The sequence below is a fragment of the Castanea sativa genome, chromosome 12, assembly GCF_040712315.1.
Source record: "Castanea sativa cultivar Marrone di Chiusa Pesio chromosome 12, ASM4071231v1".
NCBI lineage: Eukaryota > Viridiplantae > Streptophyta > Magnoliopsida > Fagales > Fagaceae > Castanea > Castanea sativa.
In genome coordinates, this window is record NC_134024.1 from 17,906,616 (window position 1) to 17,917,793 (window position 11,178).

General features: G+C 38.5%; 1 protein-coding gene across 1 annotated transcript; it reads left to right on the plus strand.

Annotated features, from left to right (window-relative positions):
* Positions 1-9,265: 9,265 nt before the first annotated feature.
* LOC142619054 (21 kDa protein-like) lies at positions 9,266-10,089 on the plus strand. The gene has a single exon (XM_075792131.1). The coding sequence runs from the start codon at positions 9,341-9,343 to the stop codon at positions 9,944-9,946; it is 606 nt and encodes a 201-aa protein (XP_075648246.1). The 5' UTR covers positions 9,266-9,340; the 3' UTR covers positions 9,947-10,089.
* The last annotated feature ends 1,089 nt before the right edge of the window (positions 10,090-11,178 follow it).

Genomic DNA, 11,178 nt, shown 5'->3' on the forward strand with positions numbered 1-11,178 from the left:
AGTCGAAACGGTGTCTCTCTTGTCGGTGTTCTCGCTGTCGTCCTGTATGCCTATAAAACACTTGGTAATTCGTCTGGCCATATGCCATTTGCCCCCTCAAACCGGGTCTTGATAATCTTCAACAAGGACCGGTTCGTTACTTCAACTTGTCCGTTGGCCTGCGGGTGGGCGGGTGATGAGTAGTGATTTTTTATTCCAAGCTGAGAACAAAAGTCTCTAAATGTGTCGTTGTCGAATTGTTTCCCGTTGTCTGAAACGAGCACCCTCAGAATTCCATATCTGCAAATAATACTTCTCCACACAAAACTACGGATGTTTTTCTCCGTGATAGTAGCCAGAGCCTCTGCTTCCACCCATTTGGTGAAGTAGTCAATACCAACCACCAAGAACTTCAGCTGTCTCACCACTGTTGGGAATGGACCTATGATGTCTAACCCCCATTGTGCAAACGGCCATGGAGCCGTCATAGGGGTAAGTTCTTCCGTTGGCTGCCTAATGAAATTGCCAAATCGTTGACACTTGTTGCAAGCTCTAACATATGTGTGGGCATCCTTTTGCATTGTTGGCCAGTAGTATCCTGCTCGAAGTAGCTTATGCACTAGAGACCTTGATCCAGAATGATTTCCACAAACTCCTTCATGGACCTCCCTCATCACGTAGTCTGCTTCTCCGCGGCCGAGACATCTTAGATATGGTCGGGAGAATCCGCTTTTGTATAGGACGTCTTTAATCAAGACGAACCGGGCATCTTTAACCTTCAACTTCCTTGCGTCTTCTTTGTTATCGGGCAGCTTGCCTTCCTTGAGATGCGCCATAATTAGAGCCATCCAACAATACTCATTGCTTACCTCCTGCATGCTAATGTCATCTAATAATGATGAAAGCTGGACGAAGGACAATACATGTTCAAGGATGATCATGGGTTCGGTCGAAGTTGCCTTTGCGAGTCGGTCCGCTTCTTGGTTCTCCTCCCTTGGGATTTGAATCATCGTGAATTGAAGGTTATTCGTTCGACCCTTCACTTCCCCAAGGTACCTTTTCATCCTTTCATTCTTACAATCATAGCTCCCATTAATCTGACTGGCCACGATTTGAGAATTGGAGTAGACGACCGCCCTCTTAGCTCCTGCCGCTATCGCAAGCTTCAGTCTCGCAACCAAGGCCTCGTATTCCGCTTCATTGTTAGTAGTGGTAAAGTCCAGACAAATCATGCATTGAATCTTGTCTTCTTCCGAGGGTGTAGAGTACGACTCCAACACCTCCAGTGTGCTTATTAGAAGATCCGTCTGTATGAATTCTCCATATGGGCGTCTCTTCTATCCCCTGCTCCTTTGCGGTAGTGAATTCGGCAACGAAGTCTGCCAATATCTGTCCTTTCACTGTCGTCTGTGGCTGATATTGGATATCGAATTCACTTAGCTCGATTGCCCATAGCGCCATCCGTCCAACAGTTTCAAGATTGCTCATTGCTCTCCGTAAGGGTTTATTTGTCAGGACATTTATGGTGTGTGCTTGAAAGTATGGCTTGAGCTTCCGAGCTGTGATTATAAGAGCAAATGCGAGTTTTTCCATCTGAGGGTATCTCTCTTCTGCTCCTCTTAGTGCCCGGCTTATAAAGTACACGGGCTTTTGTACCTTTCCTTCTTCTCTAATGAGAGCTACACTGACCGCGGCTGAGGAGACGACAAGGTACAAGAACAATTCTTCCCCCGGCATAGATGGGCTAAGCAACGGCGGAGCGGAGAGATATATATTTAACTCTTCAAATGCCTTTTGGCACTTGTCTGTCCATTTGAATGATCTCTTCAGTGTTCGGAAGAATGGGAGGCATTTGTCCGTCGCTCTTGATACGAACTTGTTCAAGGCTGCTATCTTCCCAGTCAAGCTTTGTACTTCCTTTACCGTCCTTGGAGGAGACAGTTCCATAATCGCCTTTACTTTCTCTGGGTTGACTTCAATGCCCCTTTGGGATACCATAAATCCCAAGAATTTTCCTGCGGTTACTCCGAACGCGCATTTGTTCGGATTTAGCTTCATTTTGTATGTTCGAAGAGTATTGAAAGTCTCCTGGAGGTCCCTCAGGTAATCAGACACCCTTACGTTTTTTACCAACATATCATCCACGTAAACCTGCACGTTTCTGCCAATTTGGTGCGCGAACATCTTGTTCATCAATCTCTGATATGTGGCTCCTGCGTTTTTAAGCCCGAAAGTCATTACCTTGTAGCAAAAAAGCCCCTGACTCATTACAAATGAGGTTTTCTCCTGATCAATCTTATCTAATTTGATTTGGTTGTAGCCGGAGAAGGCATCCATAAAGCTCAAAAGTTCATGTCTTGCGGTGGAGTCTACTAGGGTGTCAATGCGTGGGAGTGGGTAACTGTCCTTAGGGCAGGCCCTATTCAGATCCGTGAAGTCGACACACATTCTCCACTTCCTATTGGCCTTCTTGACCATTATTACATTTGCCAACCAATCAGGGTAGTACACCTCGCGTATAAAGTCTGCTTCTTGTAGCTTCTGTACTTCTTCTGTTATGGCTCGATCTCGTTCGGGGGTGAACACTCGCTTCTTCTGTCGAATAGGAGAGAAAGAGGGTGACACGTTCAACCTGTGAACTATGACTGTTGGATCTATTCCCGGCATATCCTCGTGACTCCATGCAAAAACATCTTGGTTTTCTTTGAGGAATAATGCGAGCGCTTGTCAAACTGTTTGGTTGGTGAGGGTACCGATTCTGATTGTTCGGTTGGGCCTAGAATCGTCCAATTGTACTTCTTCCAACTCTTCCACCGGTTCTGCCACTGTTCTTTGTTCCTTGATGCTTATTGCTTGTAGGTGGTCATCCATTTCCATCATGGCGATGTAACATTCTCGTGCAGCCACCTGATTTCCCCGCAGCTCTCCAACTCCGTATTCGGTGGGGAATTTGACCATTAGATGGTAGGTAGAGGTAGGGGTGGCAAAATTTGACACGACCCACGAACCCGACACAACACGACACGAAATTAGCAGGTTATGGGTTGAGGCTTAACGGGTTCGTGTCATATTCGGGTTGACACGACTAACCTATTTAATAAATGGGTTGGGTTAGTATTGAACACATAGAACCTGTTTGACCCGTCTGACCCGTTTAATTAAATGATATTTTACCAATATACCCTTCAAACTCTAGGTATATAAACTTATTAGTTGTTGTGATTTATTTTCTCTGACATATTGTGATTGATTATTTGTGATATTGGGATATGCTTTAATTTTGAATGATTATTTGTGATGCAGTTACTTGTTAGTTTTGAATTTTATATTAAAAATATTTATTTGTTTGTTTTTTCATTAATTTTTATTTTTCATTTTGATAAAATCTGATAAACAGGTCGACACGACTGATCCGTTTAATAAATGGGTCGTGTTAAGGTTGAGAAATCTTGACCCGTTTAATAAACAGGTCGGGTTAGTGTTGACCTATGTAGTCGAATACTCATGACTTGACACGACACGAACCCGACACGCGAACACGAATTGCCACCCCTAGGTAGAGGTGACAGCCTTCCATACATTGAGAGTGGGCCGTCCGAGGATGGCGTTATACGCTGAAGAGCAATCAACCACAAGAAAAGCTACATCCTTGGTTATTTGCTGTGGGTAATCTTCGACCATCACAGTCAACGTGACGATGCCTAAAGGATAGACCCTTGTTCCTCCGAAGACAACAAGGGGTGCATTCGTAGGGATCAGTTGCTCTTTAGTAATCCCCATTTGCTGGAATGCGGAGTAGTAGAGGATATCTGCTGAGCTTCTGTTGTCCACCAAAACTCGATGCATGTTGTAGTCCCCTGCCCGTATGCTAACCATGAGCGCGTCGTCATGTGGGTGGTGAAGGCGTCGCGCATCTTCTTCTGAAAACCCGATGCTGGGGCTATCTCATCGTGTCACTTTTTGTGAGGAACCTGTCGACTAGACGCTTTGAATCATCTGCAAGTAGGTCTTTCTGGCCTTTTTGGACGACCCTGTAGAAGTAGTGCCCCCTACAATCATCCGTATATCTCCTACAGGTGGTCTGGGACGCTCGTTTTCCCGTCGGAGATTTTGTTCCTGGAGTTGATCCGTTCTCTCCTTCCTCACGAACTTCTGCAACCTTCCTTGCCTAATGAGGGCTTCAATTTGTTGCTTTTAAGTCATAACAATCCGTCGTATCGTGGCCATGATCGCCATGAAAGAGGCAGTATCTGTCTCTTGGCCTCTTGTTCGGATCTCCCTTCAGCTTGCCAGGAAACGTCAAGGTTCCTTCATATTTGATCTGCATTAACACTTGGTCAATTGAGGCTGTGAAGGGGGTGAAGTTTGTAAAACTTCCCGTAGGCGGTTTGGGTTGTCGATCTTCCCATCGTTTTCTAGTTCTTGCCATTTTTTGTCCCTTGTCCGGTTATGTATCTTCCTGCCTTTCTCTTTTTCTGGATTTGTCCTCTCGAGCCAGTAAGGCATCCTCTGCGTTCATATACTTCGTTGCCCTGTAAAACACTTTGGACATAGTCTTTGGGTCATTCTTGTACAGAGAAAACAGGAACTTACCTTTTCGCAACCCGTTTGTGAATGCTGCCACAAGTATCTTGTCATCTGCCTCGTCTATCGAGAGGGCTTCCTTGTTAAAGCGGGCTATGTATGATCTTAAGGTCTCGTCTTCTCGTTGCCTAATGTTCAGCAGACACGCAGTAGACTTCTTATGTCGGTGACTCTCGATAAAGTGTGATACGAACTGTGCGCCTAATTCCTTAAAAGTGCTGATGGAGTTAGGTGTCAGCCTACTGTACCAGTCCCTTGCGGGCCCTTTCAACGTGGTGAGAAAAGCCCTACACATGATTTCATCTGGTACACCCTGAAGATGCATTAGGGTCTTGAAAGATTCCAAGTGATCCAATGGGTCCTTGGATCCATCGTAATTCTCCACTTGAGGCATGCGAAACTTTGGAGGAAGGGGGCATGAATTCACAAGCGCTGTGAAAGGCGAATCCGTTCTATGGACTAGGTCGTCCAGGTCGTTGGATATTCGTCCTCTAAGGGCGTTCATCATCACATCCATAGGTTCCCTCATCTCCTGCATCTCAGCTGCTATGTGAGTCGGCAAGGTGTCCGAGATGGATGGCCGGTTGGTCTCCTGTCGCTCCGGTCTAGTCGGAGCATTGCTACCCTCAGGCCTTTCCGCGTTCCTCCCCTCCGGGTTAGCACCTTCCTGGTCTTCCTCTGGTGCACTTGGGTGTGCATTCCTTTGTCGCAGTTGCTCTTCTAAATCATGATTCTGCTTGGTGAGGCGCTCAACCTCCGCCGCAAGCGTTTGGACTTGCCTCTCTAGGGCTGTGGCGTGCGGTTCATGGCCTTGATTGTTGGTTGTTACCATCGATCGAGTGAGTACCATGCAACTCTTTGTCTCAAGGATAGAGCACAGGCTAAAATTAGCTTTCCCACAGACGGCGCCAACTGATGATGCCGAAAAAATTACCAGTAAGCTGCAAGCACTCCCACACCGAGACAACACCTGCAAAAAAAAAAAAAAAAGACCTAACAGAGAGCACCGGTGTGATGCCGGCCAAAAACCCTCCAAAGGTCAAGTTAGAGTATTTTCACAACCCTAGAGTGCCAGAGTCGAGTTAATTATGCGTACCTTGATCCGAGGATTCTTGGGGTATTTATGTTGGTGTAGGGTTAGCATCCATGCCTTAATTATGAAGTCCTTTCCTTCTAGGACTATAACTCTTTGCTTTTGGATACCTCCTAGAGTTCTGTTCCTTATTGAAATCCTTCGATCAAGGCTAAACGTGCGACGCAAGAGTTCTTCATATATATGTTCACGTAGATAACAATTAAGGCCACATCAGCCCTAATAATATAGCATGATTCCTCATTTAAGGTTTCTTGCAGACAATCCGGGAAAGATGATCCCCGCACTATACTCGTCCATCCACAATTGATCCTTCCTCCTTGGTCAAATTAAGTATGGACCGTCATACTCATGTTGTCATATCAACCAAACGTGATGGACCTGTCATGCCCATTTTTATTCCCCTTCAGTTTGTAAACAAGAGAAAGGGTGTTGTAATTTTCTATTTTTATTTTAGTTTCTTCTAATCTAAAAATTATAATCGAATAGATATATATATATATATATATATATATATATATATATATATATAAATTATTTCTTAGTTTTCTTGTTTGTTCTTCCTTAAATAAACAAATATATGACCCTGTTGGATTGTGGTTTTGAGTCTTCTAACAACCACGTGACAACATTGAATCCTCATCAAGATCGACAATCTTATAAGATGGTAAAACCACGTAAAAGCATTAAGGAAATGTTGGCTAGACATGATGTCAATGAGGAGGAGTTGTTGCAATAGTAGATCAAGGTCGAAGTACTACTTTGCGACTATAAGAGTTGAGAGTAAGTCAAGTCCTCATCCTTGATATGTTGGTTTGATCTCGTCGTTGATGAGAGAGAGAGAGAGAGAGAGAGAGAGAGAGATTAGAACTCTTGAAATGAAAATGATGAAAAAAATTCAAAAAAAGGAAGGAAGATAAATATGATGGATAAGGGGTGTAATCCAATCTGTCAATGGAGAGTCTATATATGTGTAGAATTAAGTGTATTTTTTAGTTAGATTGCAAGTGGATTAAATATTGTTAAACTAGTCACCAGTCCACAAACTCAACTTAATTTTATTTTAACATTAAATAAGCAATCTCATCAAACGTATATGGCTGAACACATCCCCTACCCTTTAAGTCAAATTAATTCTATCAAATGGATCAAGATAAGTGGGTAGAAGATCAACCTAATGCCAATAATTCAACGATCCGTCGTAACTAGTATATGCAAGTAGATGATAAACCTAATATCAATAATCCAATGATCCATCGTAACCAGTATGTATCTTATATGTCCTCTCCTTGGAACGAGCCTCTCACAAATCAACGGGCTTCACTTGCATGAGACTCATAGACCTGTGATGTAAAAGGCCCACTCTATAAAGCAGGTGTAAGAAATACTTTCTCTACCTTCATGCCATTATGATAGAACAAAATCTGTTCAGCAGCCACACACAGAGGCGGAGTTAGAAATTTTTGTTTGGGAGGCCAAGTTGCGGCACTAATATATTTATCAAGATAACTCTGCACACACACACACACATATGTATATATATATACATATATATATATACATACACGCTTTTTTATTATATATACACACACACATATATATATACACACATTTTTTATTTCATAAGTTATATATATATATATATACACACACCCAACAACAACAAAAAACTTAGTATTTTCTATCAAAATTATATTTGATGGCGATTTTTCATAAAATAAAATTCATTTTACCATTTTCATAGTGAAATTCTTAAAATGTATTATTTTTTATACAAATTATCAAATTTTATACTAAAGTTAGTAAAAAATCTTTCCATTGAAGTAATGCAATTTTCAAAAACTAATTTAAAACTTGGAGGAATAAGTTTAACTATGAACATATTTGAAGCTATCTTGCTTTAATTCATTATGTAGCTACTAAAGAGACATTTTATGTGTTGTTTTAGTGACAAGATTTTTTTTTAATGAGTTAGTAACTTGTTAATCGCCACATAACGAGTTGAAAGAGATAGATTCAAACATGTTTGGTGCCAAACTTTATCAAATATTTTACAAATATAAGAGCACATTTTACAATAAAAAATAAAATTGAGAAAAATAAAATTATATTTCTATAACTATTAGACCTATTATTTTTTAAGGACATCATTGGACCGATTCAATTATACGGGGGAACTCTTATTTTTGTATATAAAATTTTAAAATATAAAAATAATTATATATATTAAAAAAAATTCAAAATTTTGGGGCCCCCAACCTATTACTTACCTCCGCCCCCACACGTTTAGTTGAATTTTTAAAGTTTGGTCCCCAACCTTATCACAATTCACAATAAATAGAGTACGAATACAATTCTGCGCCCCAATTCTGAGGGTACGAAGTTGCTGGCTATTGGGCAAGGGCTCTCATTTCTAGACTTTAGGGCCACCCATGGACGTGCTTTGAAAGGTAATGACTTTAATTTTCATTAACTTTTTTGCTGAATTAATTTTTATTTAGGGTCTGGTCCCAAAAAAAAAAAAAAAAAAAAAAAGGCAAATGCAGAGGACAAAAATGCATACCAAGCGAACGCTTATGGTGCAATTGGCTTTAACTTAAAAAATCAGCTTATTTTATTATTTAATTTATTTTTATTATTATTCATGAACTCTATTACACTTTTTGGTATTATTTATAAGTCTCACTCTACTATTTTAACTAACTTTTATTTTTATTTATAATATTTTTAACAAATTTTTTTTAATTTTAACAAAATAAATAGATCTCAAACAAACTCTCACTTTCGGGTCCTAATCATGTATTTATTTTGTTACCATCTTAATTATATCATGTACGTTATTTCGAGAACATCGGTCTTTTCATTTACTTAAATATCCGTTGGAGCATGGGCCACAAGAATTATAATACCAACCCCACCGTCAAATTCTTGTTGAGATGTTTTCCCAAAAAAAAAAAGTTACAAATAATTAATTACACAAGTTGGATGGCAGTTGCACAACCAATTAGTCAAAGTAAAAAAAAAAAAAAAAAATAGTGGTCTACTTATATTTAACGGTTCTCTTAGATCAAAATTGACCGTCTTCCATATGTTTTTAGCAAATTGAAACGCTACTGGCCACAAATTAAATATCCAAAATTAATTTTTTTTATCGGATTTTTTTTTGATAATTTTTTTTTGTTTTTTTTGTTATATGGTGTTAGAAATACACTCTTACATGGATCAATTTAGCATATCATTAACAAAATTGTTCACCATTAGATTTTATGGCTTCCTGATAGGTAGGAAAAACCTTTTTGTATGCATATCAATTTGGTTTTGTAGAAATAAAACGAATTAATCACTGGCTTGAATTAAATAAAACTCTAATTTTGTTTTATAAAATTGTTTCATAATTAATGACGACCCCATGTATTTATTTATATATTTATATATATATATAATTAAATTAATAAAATAAATAACTCCATCCTTATCTTACTTTTTTTTTTTAAAAGAAGAATCATCCTTGTCTTAGTGATAGGTCAAAGTCACCTTCATGAGATATTTTTCTTTTTCTTTTTTGAATAGAGAGATATTTTATTTTAATTCTTTAAATTGGTAAAGTTTCCATTCCCTACTATCAAAACTTCACTACCTCTTTAATTTAGAGAGAGAGGAAAGATCTCCCAAGAGAAGAGAGACATGGAAGGCTCATCTTTTAAAAAATTTGTAATCTCCCTTCTCATACTACTTGTCATTCTTTCCAACACAAAGCCAAGCTTAGCCTCTAGAGACCTTGCCCCAAAACCCAACACCGATTTTATTAATACATCTTGTAGTGCAACAATTTATCCAAGACTTTGCTTTAGCTCTCTCTTACGCCATGCAGATTCAATCCAGACAAGTCCTAAAGTTCTCACCGCCACGGCTCTCAACGTGACTCTTGCAGCGGCTAAATCAACCTCAGCCCTGTTTCTAAACCTCTCACAAAGCCATGGTTTGAAGCCAAGAGAAATAGGTGCCATGAAGGATTGCCTTGAAGTGTTGAGTGACTCGGTGTATGAGCTTCGAGAGTCTATAGAAGAGATGGGTAAAATCAAAGGCTCCGATTTTCAAGTTATAATGAATGACATACAAACTTGGGTTAGTGCTGCTTTGACGGATGAGGACACTTGCACAGATGGGTTTGAAGGGAAAGCCATGAACGGGAATTTGAAGAATGATGTAAGGAAGTTGATCTTGAACATTGCACGTATGACTAGCAATGCATTGGCTTTGATAAATAAATATGCTTCCCTTCATGGTTAATTAGCTAGCTAGATATCAATGAACACTTATACGGTAGATAGGAAATAAAGCAATTGTTTTATACTTTTATGTGGAATTGATCAAAGCTGGAGTACTGTTGCCAATTGGAGTTGAAATGTTATATAGAGCTGAGATTATATTTATTTGTTTGTTTATTTTTGGTTTTACTCCTAGTTGGTGTTTCTTTTTTGATGAACTCCTAGTTGGTGTTTCTAATTCTTATACTTATTTCATCTGTATACAAATTGTTTTATGGGCCTTGGGCTCTTGGTCCTAATAGTAATTTACAAGAGAAGGGTTAGGTAAAGTTCACACCTTAATAAATTCAAACATATAAATGCATTGAATTTAATTATTTTTAGAAAATGTAAAATAATTTATGATTGTTAGTAAATAGACTCAATACTCAATACCATTGTGTGTTTTCTTCTCAAAAAAAAAAAAAAAAGTGTTTGAATTTAATGAAGAAATTCAATGTATTGCACCTAAGGAGCTTGCTAAGTTTTGCCCTAATTTGTAACACTTCGTTTTTTTATTTTGTATGACCATTTTAGGGAAAAATTCTATAATACATTTGTGTTTTTTCTTTTGAAGGTATGGGACCCATTATTATCATATATAAGCATATAATTTCAAGCAATTTAATATTCAAAATATTTTCACGAATAAAAATATAAAAAGCTAAGATTAAATAAATTGAACGATGTCATGTCCTAAAGGTACTATTAAAAATAATCTAAATTTATTCCATAGTTCAATTGCAATAAACTTTATGGGTGTGATGCATAACAGCTACAAAGCACTAAAAAAGTAAAAATCCCATTAAAGCTAAATGCGCCAGTGGACAAGTCCTTTCACCGTATGCTTATCATCTGCGCATGTTTTTTTGATAGTTGTTAAGGTGTAGAGCATTTCCTGTTATAAAAAAAAATGATATTTTGGCGCATCAAAAACTTACTTTATTATTTTATCACATTATTTTATAATATCTCATTCAACAAATGTTTTATTTTTCAATTATATACATTAAAATAATATTTACAACACATTAAAATAATATATTAAAAATTCTTCTCCCGTCGTCAACAACAACAACCAGAAAAATTGTTGTGGCCACAATCACCAGAAAAAAAAAAAAAAAAAAAAAAATTCCTCTCCTATCATCATCATTAACAACAACAACAACAACAACAACTAGAAAAATTGTTGCGACCACAATCACCAGGAAAAAA

Excerpts from the sequence above, each read along its gene's own strand:
- LOC142619054 (XM_075792131.1), top strand. The coding sequence starts at position 9,341 with ATGGAAGGCTCATCTTTTAAAAAATTTGTAATCTCCCTTCTCATACTA.